The 19233-nt window shown below is 24.6% G+C and overlaps 2 protein-coding genes across 2 annotated transcripts; both read right to left on the reverse strand.

Annotated features, from left to right (window-relative positions):
• Positions 1-3480: 3480 nt before the first annotated feature.
• Positions 3481-9686, reverse strand: LOC127289680 (uncharacterized). The gene is made up of 3 exons (XM_051317769.1): positions 9569-9686; positions 7444-9039; positions 3481-6633 (listed from the first exon to the last, which is right to left on the reverse strand). Exons 1-3 carry the CDS (start codon positions 9668-9670, stop codon positions 3481-3483), a joined length of 4851 nt encoding a protein of 1616 aa, XP_051173726.1. The 5' UTR covers positions 9671-9686.
• Positions 9687-9927: 241 nt separating this feature from the next.
• On the reverse strand, positions 9928-17302 carry LOC127289736 (uncharacterized). The gene is made up of 3 exons (XM_051317849.1): positions 17137-17302; positions 14165-16345; positions 9928-13198 (listed from the first exon to the last, which is right to left on the reverse strand). The coding sequence occupies exons 1-3, from the start codon at positions 17248-17250 to the stop codon at positions 10040-10042; spliced, it is 5454 nt and encodes a 1817-aa protein (XP_051173806.1). The 5' UTR covers positions 17251-17302; the 3' UTR covers positions 9928-10039.
• Between the last annotated feature and the right edge of the window lie 1931 nt (positions 17303-19233).

Below are 19233 nucleotides of genomic sequence, written 5' to 3' on the forward strand. Positions count from 1 at the left end.
ATGATTCAAAGCCATTAGATTTTATCCCAGTTGAAATGGAGTATTTTTTTGATACATTTCGATTTTCCTGATTTTTCCGGGCAATTAAAGATTATTTTTGGATAATTTTTTTTCTACCTACTTTAAGAAAATACTGAATATTTTAAAAGAATGTGAAAATTTTTGAATTTTCATTGTTTTCTTTTCTTTTAAGTGATTAAAATTAAAAGGTTTTCAAATATTCGGCATTTTTCTGGGGTTTTTCCGGGCAATTCAGGAGGTATTTTTTCTTATTTTTTTCTATCTGCTTTAAATACTGATTTTATAATAGTATATTGTTTTCTTTTTGTATAATTTTTCATGTAACTGGTTAAAAATCAGCGGTTTTCAAATATCCGAGTTTTTCTGGGCAAATTATTTTTTTTTGTCGTTTTCTTGATAATCCTACGTACATAATATTCAAAGTAACTGGATTTATTTCCACTTGAAATGGAGTATCTTTTCGACAGTATTTCAGTTTTCCGGGTTTTTCCGGGCAATTCCGGGTTTTTTTTTGGTAATACGATTTTTTTTTAGAAAATTCTACTTTTTTTTGTAAATTATGCTTTTTCCACATAAATCACAGCTATTCTATGTAAATTGTGTTTAATTATAAAATTTTGGAAAATTTACACTATTTTTTGCTTCAATTGGATTATATTTTTAAAAATAACAGTAATTTTTATAATTCCCAAATTTTACTATTATAATTATTATATATTTTTTTCATTTTAATAAATTGATTTTTTTTTTTTGAATAAACAAAACGTCCTTAACCTAGTTACGATTTTTTTATTTATTTATTTATTATTTATGTTTGTAATAATTTGGAAAATAAACATTTTCAAAGCACGTATAAAAATAAAATTAATTATAACAAAAGTGTTCCTGGATGTTGACCCTCTTCTTACCCATATAATTTTTTTTTTTTTTTATATTTTTTTTCCGTCATCAAATTTCATGGAATAAGATTATCAAAAATTATTTTGTATGACAATTTTTTTTTACGACATCCATTCATGTATGAAAGGAATTTTTTTTCGAATCATTAACTGAAAACGTGAGCAATAACTAAAACATGTTTTAACTGTATCAACGGAAGTTTATCTCGTTTTTTTTTATTATTTTATTTATCCTTCCTATTTTCACATATAAGCAGAAAAAAAAGTGTTTCATTTTTTTATGATCTATAGGAAAAATTATGGTCTTTAAATAATAATGAATTGATGATAATAAAAAAATTTTTTTTTTCTTTTTTATAGTAATTTTTATTATCAATTACAAAATAATTATGATAATTGTTATGTAAGTATAAATAGCAGTTATATTTGACTTTTTATTAGTTTTAATAATAGAGATAATTAAATATTGTTAATTAATGAATTATTATTTGAATAATTAATAAATAATTAGTAGATAAAAAATTAATAATATTAATTTATTAATTAATTAGTAAATTATTATTATTATTAATTAATGATTATATTTGTTATTAAAAAAAATTTATCACAAACAAAAAATTGGAAAATTTGAAAAATTTAAAAATTTCCTCTCAATCAAAATTAGTAATAAATTAAAAATATTTTATGATGTGACAAGTCATTTAAAGTTGTTAAAAAAAAATTTTTTTTTTTTTTTTGTCATCTTTTGGTATTTTTCTCTCACATCAAATAAAAAAAAGGCGAGAGAAAAAAAAAATTTATTACGTCAATTTAAATGCTAATATTGAACTTATTTTTAAAAACTCATAATAAATTTTTTTAAAATATTGTGCGTTTCAAATTTTTATTCATATATATATTTTTTTTATAATCATATATAAGTGTAAATATTGATAACAAATAAAAATAAAAAAAAATGTAAAAAAAATATTTTGTTTTGTAATGTAAATTTTGTAATTTTTGTTTTTGTAAATTATAACTATATATATATATATATATATATATATATATTTACTGTATAACTACATTTTTCCAATTTAAGTCAGACACGACAAGATAGTAAATTTGAAATTATCGATTTTAAAAATCTAATCATCGAAAAGATTATATTAGAGTAAATAATATTTTTCTACAATTTTTTTTTGCTCAGAAAAAAAAATTTTTTTTTTCTTAGTTTTTAATAATAATTTTTATATATTTTCTTTATTAATCAAAGAAAATAATTGCAATCATCGAGACAATAAAAAATTTATTTTGATATTCATTAAAATAATTAAAAACTAATTAAAAATTAATTATTAATTTATTAATTGATAATAATATAAATAATTATATATTTTTTCAATATTTATTAAATCTATTAATTTATTTAATTAATATTTTTTAAATTATTATAATTATTTTATATTAATTATTTTAAAATAATTTTATTAAAATTAAACCAAATTTAATTTGCAATTTTAATCTTAGTTTTTAGTCAATAATTAGTTATTAACAAAAAAAAAAAAAAAAAAAAAACATAAAAAGTAAAAAAAAATATTGAAAAATTTTTTTATCATATGAATTATTTTCAACAAATTTTTTTATGTGGTATAGAGTTTATTTATTTTTCATTTAAAAAATAAAAAAGAAACAAGTCTTTTGATTTCAGCTTTATATTTAACGCATCATTAAAAATTCATTCTCATTTTGTAAAAGATTTCTTAAAAAATAATTAGTGCAATATTACATAACTAACAAACGTTGTTTGGTGCTAATACGTCATTGAATGGCAGATGACAATTTATGTTCCACTATTAAACAAGTCTTTTGATTTCAGCTTTTTATTTATTTTTCATATTAAAAATTTATTTATTTCTTTTAATAATTTTATTAATTTATTTATTTAAAATTATTTTTTTTTATTTATTTGTTATTATTACATAAATTATTGTTATTATTATTATTATTATTATTATTTTATAATAATAATTGTAAAAATAATTATTTGAATAATAAATCGATATATCGATATATGATTCGATATATCGATTATCGTTTGATATATCGATTATCGTACGATATATCGATATATGATTCGATATATCAAATATTGATCGAAGTATCGATTATTAATCGATACATTAAATAATAGTCGATACATCGAATAATGTTTGACATCGATTAGTAGTCAACATATCGAAAATAATCGATATCTCAAAAATAATCGATATATGTCGAAAATAATCGATATATCAAAAAGTAATCGATATATGTCGAAAATAATCGATATATTGATATACGATTCGATATATCGATATACGATTCGATGTATTGAAAATAATCGATATATCGATGTACGATTGGATGTATCTAAAATAATCGATGTATCGAAAATAATCGATGTATCGAAAATAATCGATATATCGATATACGATTCGATGTATCGAAGATAATCGATATATAGATGTACAATTCGATATATCGAATATAATCGATATATTGATTAATTTCCCACCATAACCTATAATTTACTATCTAATTACATTTCATTTTCATAATATTTACCTAAATTACTTTGACAAACATTTAAATTTTTATCACTATACTGTCCTAAACCAACTAATTCAATATTAATTTTTGATTTATATTTTTCAAATATTGTAAAATTTTTATCAATATCACGACTTATAATTTGAAATGACCACGTTGCATATGGACTCAATATACAATCACTTTTAATTTTTTCAATTGGCATTATTTTCATATAAAAATTATCATCATAAAGTTGTAATTTTTCATCGTTTAAAATTTTTTCAATACGATGATTATTTGATTTAATTAAAAAAATTCTCTCATCACAACGATAATACGAATCACCATGATGTTCAATAATAATAGCAAAACCCTGTAAATCATGTTTTAATTCATTTATTTTTGTAATATTTCTGTTAATAATATCAAAACGTAACCAAATATCACTAAATTTAACAGCATTTAAATTTTTATGTTCACTTATATTTGCATGAATTGTTATTTTTTCCCCTTTCAATAGTGAATTAATTTTTATTTTATGTTGATAATTATTCCAAATATGAAATGGTGGTAAACTATAGCCAAACATTGTCATTACTGTATTTTGAAATTCACTTAATTCAGCACGTTTTCTATTAATTTTCATTCCATATAATTCAAGACGTTCACCAGCGTCTTGTGCACGAATTATTAAATCATCAACCTCAGGTATAAATGATTCATAAATTTCCAAAAATTCATCAGCAAATGGAAATATATATTGTTTAAAATTTTTCATCCATTTATTATAATCATCTAATACAATATTTGCATATGTTTTTTGTAACATTTTAGCCAATGACATACTTAATTTTGAATTTTTAACATAGGTAATATCAAATGGCGCTAAATTAAGATCTTTTTCATAATCAGCATTTCTCATTGCCGTCACATATTCCTCAATTCTTTTATATGTACTTAATATCATATTCACTACGGATTGCATTTTTTTCAATGTTTTTTCAAAATATCTTTCCATTTTAAAATCAGAGGCATAAAATTGAATTTGATTGAAAACATCATTAAAATATTGTTGCATTTGAAAATTTTTAAAATCAAGAAATTTCACTGAACGTAAATTTTCTGTATTTGTTGTATCGCGAATTTTTTTTAACAATGGTAGCATTTTTATAAAAACTTCTTCTTTAAAATTTCGTAATTTACGAGTTTTAATAAATGCTTTTTCTATTTCATTACTGATACCATCAATTTTTTGTGGATTTTTTAAATCCTGACATTTTGTCACCAAATCACCGAGCATTTGTTTCATTCTCGTGTAAGTTTTAAGATGTTTTAGTACCATTAGAGAATCGGTGTATATTTTGTTTCTATTCAATTTTTGCCAAATATTCTCCTCCTTTTGAATTTCATCATTTATATTTGTTATCACATCACCTTTTATGGAATTTCTCTCCATTTGTTCTCTTAATTCTTCAAAGGATTTTTCAACTTTTTCCAATGGTTCCACATTTTTTCCCCTAGCTGATAAATTCATTCGACTATTTCGAACTAATTCAATATTTTCAGTAATTGTCAATTTTTTAAATTCCCTCTTCATATCAATCCAATTGTCAAAAAATTTTCTCGATTTATCAACCATACTTGGTATTATTACATCAACAATATTTCTATCGGCTGTGTCATCGATAAAATTCTGTAGAATCGAACCAGCGGCACTTATTTTTGTACCAATTGTCGCTAATGCTGGATTTATAATTCCTAATCCGGTATTCAGTAGACTGAAAATTTCATTAAATGTCTTAATTACAGCTTTTTCTTGCATTGACTGGGATTTACGTACCAATTCCTCGGCATTTTTTGCCTCCATCTCTGCGAGACGTGATATTTTTCTCAAAAGCATTTCAATCTCCCCTGATAATTCATCATTGCTTTGTGTCAAATTAGCCTGCAATTCCTCTTGAATTATCCTCTGTGCCTCTTCAATTTTATCATCATACTCGTCAGTATATTTTTTATTTGCATTTTTGATAAATACAACAGTTTTAGCATTATGCAAATGTTGCACCTGCTGTTGACTTTGTAGTAAATAATCAGAAATAAGGAATATAAGAAAATGGTGATTTTTTAAATGATTTATCTTTCTGGAGACTGTATTTTGTAGACTTCGCAGAACTTCACTGTATTCATCAGTTTCTTCATTGAATTTTCGATTTGTCGAATAATGATCCAGACGCTTCTTCCAAGACTCGTAGAAAAATAGTGTTGATGTTTTATTAACACTTTTGTAGTAGTACTCCTCCAAATCAACAAATTCATCAACTAACGTCAAAGTATCATACTCCTGAAGAATTTTATCATTGCTTATAACTTTTTTATACAGTTCCATGTAATTCTCATTTTTCATCTCTTCCAAAATGTATCGTTTATAAAGATTTGCCGTTTCTCCATAACTCTGTAAAATTCTATGTCCGGGAGTGAGTTTTTTTCCCAAAGTACTTGCATTTTGAAAACCTATTCTTCCATCCATGGCACATTCATTGGTTTCATTTTCCATCAGCGAATAATCAAAAAAATTCAAATTTCGAAATGTCACCTTCCTTGTACAACCACCTCTACCTCCTCTACCACCCAAACCACCTTTACCATTTTTTCCCCTAATCATTGAGAAATTAAGTCCCAATAATTCATTGGAATTATTCAATTGATAAAGTTTATAAACACCTGCACTTCCTCCCTTTCCCCATAAACCACCGTGTCCACCATCACCACCTGGATAACCATCTAAACCAAAAATATAACACTCACGTTTGTATTTTAATTGAATCATTGGACCAATCAGTGGTATGTAATATTTTTCATTATTAGAACTCTCTATGGGATAAATAAATGAATTATAACGTGGCCAGGCACAACGATGACGATTTAAATTTTCTATTAAAAAATGACTTGTTGGTGTTTCACCATCGTCACCATTGGCTGCATCGCCGCCATCTTGTCCATTTGAACCATCGCCACCGTTAAGTGATAATTTTAAATTATCAGAGTTAATTATTTTTTCCGCTAGACCAAAAAATGTACCGCCAACTCCACCTGTAACACCTGCCACACCGTTTATTCCATTTCGATTTGTTATTTTATTTCCGTTTTTTGCTTTTTGTTCCTGAAACAGAGAAAAACGATAATTATTCAGAAAAATTCTGTTTTTCCTGATTTGGAAGAGGTCAACTACCGCACCCTGTTCTAGTAAAAAATGGTGACTTTATAGTAACTTTCAATTTTCACTAGAAACTAACTATTTACTAGAGCATGGTTATAATAAAAATAATAATAATTTCTTTTTTTTTTGTTTCAGATGCAGCTGGAAGAGAGGATATCAGAAAAAGTAACGAACCGTTACAAAAAGTTTGTTTTATATTAATGATGAATAATGAATATAAAAAAAAATATATTTTAACAATAATAATAAATCCCATTCATGTAACCAATAAATTAATCATAAAATTGATAATAACATAACCTAAAATTTATTATTTTAATAATAATAATAGTTTCATTTTTTGTTGTTTCAGATATGCAAACGGAAGAAGATGTCAGAAAATGTAACGGGCCGTTACAAAAGGTTTGTTTTATATTAATGATGAATAATAAATATAAAAATAAGCAAAAAAACCAATAATTATGGTGTGAAGCAAAATATAAAAAAACGTTTGAGGCATTGAGTGATTATATCTTTGATAGTATAAAGATATATAAAGTTATAAATTTATAAAATAACCTAAAATTGAATATCATAACCTAAAATTTATTATTTTAATTTTAATAATAATAATAATAATAATTCGGTGTAATTATTATTAACCTAATTTTAGTTAGTGTTTTAATTAATTGGATGTAATTATAATTTATTAAACTAATTTAATTAATTAAGCCCAAAAGATACGTATAACTATTTCCCCAAAAAACAACTTACCAAATTACCCCTTATTCGATTTCCAGAAACTCCATCCAAAATAATACTTCGATTTCGTACAATTTCCCAAATTGGTGCAAATATAAAAACATTTAAACCATCATTCGAATTATCAATTAAATCACAATCAATAATTATTTTTTCCAATGCAAATAGTTCGAGAATTTTGTGTTTCTGTATATTATTCATTATATGACTGAGTCGTAAAAATTTCCCCCTAACTTGTAATTTAACAACATTATTTTCAACACGTTCCAATTGATAAGTTGCTTCCATTTTAATTGAATTTGCCTTTATTGTTTTCAATGCAATTTTTGCTGAATTTTCAAATATCCCAAAATTGTAATTAATTAATTGATTTGAGAGTTTTTTTAAACTCTCCGAAATATCATTCTTTTTCATTTGATGAACGTTATTAAAAATCGAAACTAAATTTTGATACCAATTGTTAACTCTTCTTGTTTCGTAATTTTTTAAATAGATCCAATTTTGTGGATTTATGGTGAAATCAATTTTTGGTAAAATCATCAATGATCGTTGATTAATGTTACAAAGTAACGAGAGATAGTAACTACTTTTTGGAATAATGTGTTGAATTTCTTTGAATCCATTTGTTTCTAATTGATTACTAAAATTTTGAAAGCAGGTATTTAATATTTGAATATTCACACTTTTGGTACAATCGAGAACTGAATCTATGAATAGAAATAGATTATTTAATTTCTCCGCTAATGTCAATATTCCACTTAGTGTTTTTTGTTCCCTAATTACTTGGTGCGTCAATTTTTCCTCCAGGGAATTTAGCATTGATTTTAATTCCCCATTTGCTAATTCAAATAAACATGATAAATGCAACGTTTGTCTATTTTCAAAATCATAATGTCTCATTGGAATTTGTTTCAAATTATTTAGAACTGATATGATTTTTTGAAAATCTAATTTATTGCTAATGATAATATTCCCCTTGGTGATTATTATTTTAGCCAATTTTCTTCCACTTGTTTCTATATTCAAGTATGTTTGTACAATTTCTAAAAATTCATGAATTCCATGATTCTTGATTTGATTTATCGATTCCCTCCTTTTATTACTTACCGCCAGAAAAATGATACTTTGTTTATAATTTTCTGGATTTCGTAAAAATTTTCCAGCAACGTTAAATGTTTGATGAATTTGTAATTGTGTGGTATTTGATGTTAAAATAATTTTCACACTTTTTGCCATTGTTATTATTGAATTGGCGAGAATAATTGCTAAATTATCGTCACTCGTTTGTCGAGGATAGACAAAAAATGTCAAATTTGGAAATTGGGGATTTTCATAGAGATGAATATTATTTAGTAGGAAATCGAAAATTTTTAACTGATCATTGGAAATATTTTCACGTTTTATTTTTCGTTGCATTCCACTTTGATAGGAGAGAAATCGAGCTAATTTTATACCATCATTCATGTCGTCGGCTATAATTAGAATTAATACGTTAATTTTTAATTCGTAAATTTCGTGTAGCATTTTTAGATTATTGTAAATTTTCCCATTAGAATCATCGAGGAGATCATTGCATTCGGATAATTTTTCACTATCTGTATAATTGCTCTGGAATAATAATTATTTATTTAAGTATTTAATTAATTCTTAATTAATTATTTAATATAATAATATGAATATAAAGAAATTAATATATGAAATAAATGTATTCCAATAATTATATGAGTTAACTCATTAAATTGCAATACTAATTAATTACTTTTCAATAATTATATTAGTAAATTAATTAATTATTTCCCAACAATTATATTAATTATCTAATTAATTACTTTCCAATAATTGTATCAGTACATTAATTAATTATATTACAATAATTATATGGTAAACTAATTAATTACTTTTCAATAATTATATGAGTAAAACTAATTATTTATATTTCAATAATTATATCAGTAAATTAATTAATTTTTTTGTCAACTATTATATGAGTAAAACTAATTATTTATATTTCAATAATTATATCAGAAAAGTAATTAATTATATTCCAATAATTATATCAGTAAACTAATTATTTATATTATAATAATTATATCAGTATAGTAAATAATTATTTCCTTTCAATGATTTAAAAACTTACCTTATCTAATTCACGACATGAATTACTAAACGAAAATAAATCTCCCCTTGATATTTTTAATAAATTTACAACTATAAGCAGCAAGGGAACAAATTTTTCCATTTTTTCTCATTTATATATAAATAATATTCGTTTAAAATAATTACTGCCGTTCCGGCTGATGAATTCATGAATTTATATCAACTAAATAATTCCATATGTTAAAAAGAATTCGTGAACAATAATCATTGACAATTGTTCGCAACTGTTTTTTTTCGAAAATTTACATATATATCAATTATTTTACGATTATAAAATGCAAAAGGAATTTTGTTTTCCTTCATAAAAGAAATTGTCAATGGTTTTAATGAACAAAAGAATTAATTTAATAAGAGATTTATTTTTTACTTACAAAGAATATTTATTTTCGTGATTTACAATTATTATTTAATTAGATTATATCAAAATGATTATAATTAAATATTTAAATTACTACCAAACTTTTTCGTAGTACTTTGTTAAATTACTTTGACAAATATCTAAATGACGATCTGTGTAACGACCAAATCCAACTAATTCAATATTTATTTTCGAATGATATTTTCTTAGATTATCAAAATTTTTATCAACATCACGACTTATTAATTCAATTTTCCACGTTGCATATGGACTCAATAAATAATCACCTTTTTGTTTTTCATTTAAATTATTATCATCGTCTTCATGAAATTCATTTTCTTCATCATCATTTTCATCCAATGAATTATAAACATTTTCAAATAAATGAGAATTTGATGAAATTAAATAAACTTCATTGTCACATCTATAATATGAATCACCCAAGTGTGTTAATTTAAATGAAAAACCTTTTATATCATTTCTTAATTCTTCATCACTCAATGTTGAATCAATTAAACGAAGACGTAACCAAATATCACGAAATTTAACAGCATTCAAAATTTTATGTTCTATTATATCGGCATATAAATTAATTGTTTTACCCTCAAGAATTTGTTGTATTTCATTTTGATTAGAATTATTCTCCCAAACATAAAATGGTGGTAAATTATAACCAAATTTGGCATTATTTGTTTTTTCAAATTCATTAAATTCCGCACGTTTACGTGATAATTTCTCACCAAGAAGATGTAAAATTTTACTTGCCTCTTCAGCTTTTGGAAATATTCCTCTCAATTCAATGAATGATGAATCATGAACAATAAAATTATCAGCAAATGGAAAAATATATTGTCGAAAACTTGATATCCATTTATTGTAATTATCTAAAACATTATTTGCATAGATAATGTTAATCATTTTTGCTAATTGTAGACTTAATTCAGTATTTTTGATATAGGTGACATCAAATGGCGCAAGGGAGAGATCTCTTTCGTAATTTGCTTTTTTCATCGTATCAACATATTCTTGTATTCTTTCATAGGTACTCAATACCATATCAATAACATCATGCATATTTTTCATTGTTGTCGCAAATAATGATTCAAGTTTAAATTGTTTAATAAACAATTCAAGTTGTTCCAATATTTCCTGAAAATATTCTTTCATTTGAAATTTTTTAAAATCTAAATATGCAATCGATGATTCAGAATATTTTCCATTAATATCGGTATCGTCTCTTATTTTCTCAATCAATGGTATCATTTTCATATAAATATCTTCTTTGAAATTACGTAAATTAATCGTTTTTTCAAATGCGTTATGAATTTTATCACTAATTTCCTTCATTTGACGTTTATTCTTCACGTCTTCGAATTTATCACTAAGATCACCTAACATTTGTTTCATACGCGTAAACGTTCTTATTTGTTCAATTGCCTTTAATGCACCATTGTAAATAAATTTTTTATTCACATTCAATTTTTTCCACAATGATTCCTCTTTTATTAATTTATCATCCAATAATTTCATTACATCATTACCTAAAATTTTTTCATCCTTTAATTCAATTATTGATGATGCAACACTGTCCAGCGGTTTTACATCATCACCATTTTCACGAAGTTCACGTTTCTTTTCCTCAATCATTTCCAAACTATTTTCCAATGATATTTTCTCAATTTCATATTTCATATCAACCCAATTGTCAAAAAATTCCCTCGATCTATCCACGACATTTGGAATTGCAACTTCGACAATACTTGAATCAGCAGTTTCATCAATAAAATTTTGTACAATTGATCCAGCGGCTGAAATTTTTCTACCAATTGTCGCTAAAGCTGGATTTATAAAACCAAGAACGGAATTTATTAATTCAAATATTTCGTTTACACTTTTTGCTACTATTCTACCATCCATTGCTATCGATTTTTTCTCCAGTGCTTCACTATTTTTCCTCTCTCTTTCAGTGAGACTCGCTATTTTTCTCAAAAGCATTTCTGTCTCACCTTTTAAATTTGAATTCATTTGCTGTATATCCTTTTGCAATTTTTCTTGAATAATCTCCTGTGCCTCTTTCACTTTATCATCATAATCCCTAATGAAATTACTATTAATCATCTTAATTCTAACAACCGTTCTTGCATTATGTAAATATTCTCCCATTTTATTACACTGTGCCAAATAATCCTTGAGCATAAATACAGAACGTTCATTACTATTAGTCTCCAGTCTTTGTATCTTTTCGGAAATCATTCTATCCAAATTACGAAGCAATGCAGTATAATCCTCCGTTCTCTCACCTTCCTTCCGATGCCAAGAATAGTAAATCAATCTCTCCTTCCACGATCTATACATAAAAAGTGTCGCATTCTTTTTATTAATACGAAAATAATAATACTCCAAATCGATAAGTTCGTTTACCAATGCAAAAGTATCATAACTCTCAATAATTTCCCTCTTACCAATTATCTGCCTGTATAATTTTTCATACTTCTCACCCATCGTCAATATATATCTTTTATAAAGATTCACAGTCTGTGCAAAAGTTTGCTTAATCTCCGACTCCTTCTTTATTTTACTACCCAAAATACTGTAATTATCCCTACCGTCTTTACCCCAATTTGCACGTTCACACGTTTCATTATTTTCAATCTTATGTTCAAAATAATTCTCATTGTAAATTGTAACCATCCGCGTTGAACCACCTAAACCCTTTCTACCACCAATTCCATATTTCCCATCGCTACCATTTTTTGCCATCACAATTATTGGAAGTTTATTAATATCGAGGGGATAAATATGAAAATCACCTGCAGAACCTCCTTTACCAATTACACCACCGTTACCACCATTTCCACCTGGGAATCCATTTAATCCGTGAATGTAACATTTACTACGATAACTGAATGCAATTCCATTTGTTGAAAATAGAGGTATGTAATGTTTTAGAAACGATGAATGATTAACACGATAATTAACTTGATAATTATTCAACCAATTACAGTGATAATAATTAAACATTGAATGAATGTATGATGCACTTGGTGTCTCGCCATCTTCTCCATTAGCACCATCACCGCCATTTTGGCCATTACTTCCATTACCGCCGTTTAGGGAAATTGTTAAATTTTCCTGGCCGATGATTTTTTCCGCTATACCATAGAAGGAACCAGCTGGTCCACCTGGGAAACCGGCTAATCCGTGAATTCCATTTCGATTTGTATGAGTGTTACCGTTTTTCCCTTTGGGTGTCTGAAAATAATTTTTTATTCATTTTTTTCTATTAATTATATCAGTAAAGTAATTAATTATATCCTAATATTATATTGGGAAGCTAATTAATTATATTCCAATAATTATATCAGTACAGTAATCAATTATATTCCAATAATTATATCAGTACAGTAATCAATTATATTCCAATAATTATATCAGTAAAGTAATTAATTATATTCCAACAATTATATCAGTAAACTATTTAATTACTTTTCAGTAATTATATCAGTAGGGTAATTAATTATTTCCCCAAAATTATATCAGTAAAATAATTAATGATATTCCAATAATTATTTCAATAAATTATTTAATTATTTGCCAATAATTCTATCAGTAAAGTAATTAATTACATTCCAATAATTATATCAGTATAATCATTAATTACTTTCCAACAATTATATCAGTAAACTAATCAAATACTTTCTTATAATTATATGGATTAAACTAATTAATTATATTCCAACAATTATATCAGTAAACTAATAAATTACTTTCCAGTAATTATATCAGTAAGGTAATTAAGTATTTCCCAACAATTATATCAATAAATTATTTAATTACTTGTCAATAATTATAGAAGTAAAGAATTAATTATTTCCCAACTATATTGTATAATATAATTAATTACTCGCTAATAATTATATTTGTAAATTAATTAATTATTTTGCAATAATTATATCAATAATCTAATTAATTATTTTGCAATAATTACATCTATAATCTAATTAATTACTTGCTAATAATTGTATCAGTAAAATAATTAATTACTATCCAATAATTATATCAGTAAAATAATTAATTATTTCCCAACAATTATATTAATAAATTATTAAATTACTTGCCAATTATTGTATTAGTAACTTAATTATTTTGCAATAATTTTATCAATAGAATAATTAATTGTTTTCCAATAATTACATCAGTAAACTAATTTCCACTCACCATGTAATCATCATTTGTCAAATTTCGTGAAGCTCCATCCAAAATAATTCTTCTATTCATCACAACTTCCCAAATTGGTGCAAATATTGAAACAAGAATTTCCTCTCCAATTGCAATTAAATCCTGATCGATGATAATTTTTTCAAGAGCAAATATTTCCAATATCTTGTAATCTTGACAGTCTGATGTAGCATTTAGAATTTCACTGAATCTCAATAATTCTCCAGTGACTTGTAATTTAACAATTGATTCTCGATGGCACGAGATTTTAATAGGCTTCTTTCTTAAATCATCTCTAACAATTCTAATAGCATTTATCATAAATGAAAAATTATAATTTCCATTAATTGTTATTTCTCTAATTAGGTTATCAAGTTGTATATCAATTTCATCTAATGACAATGAATCTCTCTTAGGTTCGATATCATTGAAAATCCTCTGTAAATTCCAATACCAATTTGTAGGATATTTTAATTGCTGTAAAAAATTCTCCACAATTGTAATCCACTTTATTGGTATATTATTGTGTTCGATTTCAATGACAATGAAAAGTTTCTCTAACCAACATAATGTGGAAAATAAATCGTTAATTTCGATAAAATCAACAAGATCAATTTCAAGGGGTTTGAGATCATGAGCTAATTTATCGGAGCATTTTTTTAGAAATATATTCATATTATTGTGAATACAATTAAAAAATGTTGATAAACTTTTGTTGGCTATGTTGAAATTTTTAGTGACAGTGAATACGGATGTTAGTGTTGTTAAATTGGATTCATTATCGGTTAATTTGGAGTGAATTCGTGAAATTAGTGATCGTATTGGTGAATTTAATTTTTTATTAATTGAATTGGAAGAACATTCCAAAAATTGATGCAGGCGACTTTCATGATCATAAATATTGGCTGATAATCGTTCCATGTTATAAAGATGATTTATTAATTTCCTCTGTCCTGTTGATGTAAATTCTCCGATAATTATATTCTGTTCATTGATCATTTTTGCTAAATATTTACTACTGGTATTTCCATTGTTGGCGTATTTGTTAATTAGATCAATGTAGAGTTTTCGAATATTGATATTGATCTTGTCGTTAGGTTCTTTAATTTTTTTGAAAAATTCCACAGGTTCTTCATTAACTTTTGGATTCTGTTCATTAGTTTCCTTGGTCATTTCATTGGATTGAAGGTCTCCGTTAATTTTTAGGTTCGTTTCGCTAGTTTCCTTGATGGTTTCATTGGATTTAAGTTCTTCATCAGGTTTTAGGCTCTTTCCGCTAGTTTCATTAATCCCTTCGTTGAATTGAAGTTCTTCATCAGTTTTTGGTTTCTTTCCATTAGTTTCCTCAATCCCTTCGTTGAATTTAAGTTCTTCATCAGTTTTTAGACTCTTCCCGCTAGTTTCCTTAATCCCTTCGTTGAATTGAAGTTTTTCATCAGCTTCTAGGCTCGTTTCACTAGCTTCCTGGATCACTCCACTGCTTTCTTCAATCCTTTTTTTTCTCCTAATTTTTTCAACGTTTCTCCTAATTCTTCCACCAATTTCCTGAATCTCCTTTACCACCTTGATTTTCGGCTCCAATTTCTCATAAATCCTTTCTCCTTTATTCATCTGCCCTATATCCTTTGCAATACTCTCATCCTCCCCATTATTTGTGACAACCAAACAGTAGCTACCCCTGTATTTTTTGACATTTTTCAACATATCTCCAGCAAATTCAAAAATTCGACGTACACGAACGTCTAATTTCTCATCAGCAAAATGGGGCAATGTCAATATTAATTGAACAGTTTCGACTTGACTTACACTCTCCGCTACTAATTTTGCAGCTAGAAATTTATCATCTATATTCCTTGGATAGACAATAAATGTCATTGATTTATTTTGATTCTCATAGGCTTGAAAATTTTTCACTATAAATTCATATTCAGTGGAATTTAATTTATGCCAAAACTTTGTTTTATTATGGTATTTATGTGGTAGCAATTTGTTATTATTGGATAAAAATTTTGCCAAATTTACAGCATCACTTGAATTGTCGGCCATAATTATTACCAAATTGGGATTTGTTAAATTATATACTTCCTCCAGTGGATATCTATTAAATACTGATTCCACATCATTTATATTGAAATTCAAACATCGGGGATCATTTGGATTAATTAGATTTGTCATATTCGGCTGCAAATAGAATTAAATAGAATTTAATCGCTGATTATGAATCTGATGTTAGTTTTTCAAAATTCAAAATGGCGGATCCAAAATGGCGACCAAAAATTTAAAAATTTGCTCAAATTCGTTTAAAAATCGTTACTCGTGGGTTATTGGGGTCGCTGATTACGAATCTGATGTTAGTTTTTCAAAATTCAAAATGTCGGATCCAAAATGGCGACCAAAAATTTAAAAATTTGCGAAAATTCGTTTAAAAATCGTTACTCGTGGGTTATTGGGGTCGCTGATTACGAATCTGATGTTAGTTTTTCAAAATTCAAAATGGCGGATCCTTAATGGCGACGGAAAAAATTTAAAAATTGATCAGTTTTGCTTGAAACTTGTTACTTGGGGTTTTTAGGGTCGCTGATTACGAATCTGATGTTAGTTTTTCAAAATTCAAAATGGCGGATCCAAAATGGCGACCAAAAATTTAAAAATTTGCTCAAATTTGTTTAAAAATCGTTACTCGTGGGTTATTGGGGTCGCTGATTACGAATTTGGTGTTAGTTTTTCAAAATTCAAAATGGCGAATCCAAAATGGCGACCAAAAATTTAAAAATTTGCTCAAATTCGTTTAAAAATCGTTACTCGTGGGTTATTGGAGTTGCTTATTATGAATTTGGTGTTAATTTTTCAAAATTCCTAAAGTCGGATTGAATATGGTGGAAGAATTTTTAGAAAATTGATCAAATTTTTTTGAAACTCATTACTTATGGGATTTTTGTTATTTATATATAGAAAGAAGAAATTTTTTTTACCTCCATTTGCGGACAATTATTAACTTCCAAGTTTGCATCATTGTCCAATGAATTTATTATTTGGACACATAACAATAATAGAAAAATAAATAAAATTCGAAAGAAAAAATACATTTTGCTTTTACTGTCTAATTATCAAAAAAAAAATTATTTTTTTCTTCTTAAATCATAATAATTTAACAATGTGACATTTATTAAAAAAAAAAGGAGAATAATATCACTAATTTTTATTTGCTAGAAAATTATATATTTAAAGGCATAAATTCCAATTATCATATATGACATTTGTCTGTGAAAAAAGCAAAATAATAATTTCAATTCTTTTTAACTAATGTTCCGTTAACAAATTAAATTTATTGATGATATGTGGAATATTATTAATAATTAATAAAAGAGTGGCAAAAAAAAAATCTATCCTCAATGGCACTCTATTTAAATATATTGACTTTTAATTGAATACATAAAAAAAAAGAAATTTTTTTTTTCAGATAATTTTTCCAAACGATGTTAATTTATCATCTTCATGATGGTAGATATTCATCTATTTTAGATGCGTGATTGTTATTGAAATTAATTTATTATTTAAATAGATAAATCTAGTTTTATATATATATATATATATATATATATCATATTTACAATATAATTTGAAGAAAAATTTCCTTATATGAATATATATTTTTTTTTTTTGGTTCTCTCAATAATAGTATATGTCATGATTAAAAAAAAAATCATTTTGGCCTAGATTATTGTTAATATAATTAATGTATAAATGATTTCATAATCAAATATGTTATACAGACTATTTGTACAAATATCATGTTTATTAATGAGGATTTCATAATTTCAATTGAATTTTTCTTTCATATATATATTTATGCAAAAAAGTTGGTTTCTTTTATAAATTATAGAAGAAAAAAAAATAATAATTACATATTTATATATGAAAAAAAATAGTGAAAAGAAAAGTTTTCATTTTTGATTTAGAGAAAATTTATTTAATGCTAATAAATTTTTTTTGATTATAATTAATTTATGATTATTATTTATTATTAAATTTATGCCAATTATTCTCATTTTTTTTATTTCTATTATTATTATTATTATTTTATTATTATTGATATTATTATTATTATTATTATTATTTTCATTAATTTTATTATTCCTTATGATTTTAATGTCATTAAAATCAAAAAACAACAGTACATTCAAGAATATGTGTCCTTTTATTAAATACCACGTGAATGATCAATAAACTTGTTATTTTAAACTCATTGCAAATGTGTTTTTAAAACTGTTAACTATTTTTCAAGTATAAATTTTCTTTAAACAATAATTTTTTTTTTTATTTATTTATTAATTTTTAATATTTTTTTTTTGTAAAAACAAAATTTTATTTATTATTATTATTATTTATTTAAAACTATATTTTAATTAGTTAATCATTTAATTAATTTTTTTTATTTATATATTTACACATAAATAGGTATATTAGTAAAAATAAAAATATTAAAAAAAAAATTTCAATGTAAAAATAAAGAATGAAAAATACAAGTATTCCAATTTTGTAACAAAAGAGAAAAATTGTTTTTTAACAAATATGCAAAAAAAAAAAAAAAAATGAGAAAAAAAAGTTCAAGTGCTTCTTGTAAAATGATTTCTCGTTTTTTTTTTTAATTAAGGATAATAATCAGTGAAATTATTGGAATATATTGTCAACATCTATAATTTTCTCTCTTATCTGACGGGGACAAATGGATTTTCAACCCTTTCCATATATATATATATATATATATATATATATATATATATATTGTAAATAAAACACGACAATGTTGAGACTTGCAGTTACTCTATAGCCTTTTTATAGGTAACAACCACTTTTAAAATTATTCTCAATTATAGAAAATTTTCAAAAAAAAACTTTGAAAAATTATTTTTTTATATTTCTATAAATTTTTTGATTTATAATAAGAAAAAAAAATTAATATTACGTTTAAAAAAGAAATCGATTATCATTTTTTTTCGAAAAAAAATTATTGTAAATTTTTTTCCTACTAATATTAAATTAAATAATTAAAAAAAAAAATTAAAATT

This window comes from Leptopilina boulardi, unplaced genomic scaffold (genome assembly GCF_019393585.1).
Source record: "Leptopilina boulardi isolate dan_hultmark-lab unplaced genomic scaffold, ZJU_Lbou_2.1 LbouV2_5, whole genome shotgun sequence".
Taxonomy (NCBI): domain Eukaryota; kingdom Metazoa; phylum Arthropoda; class Insecta; order Hymenoptera; family Figitidae; genus Leptopilina; species Leptopilina boulardi.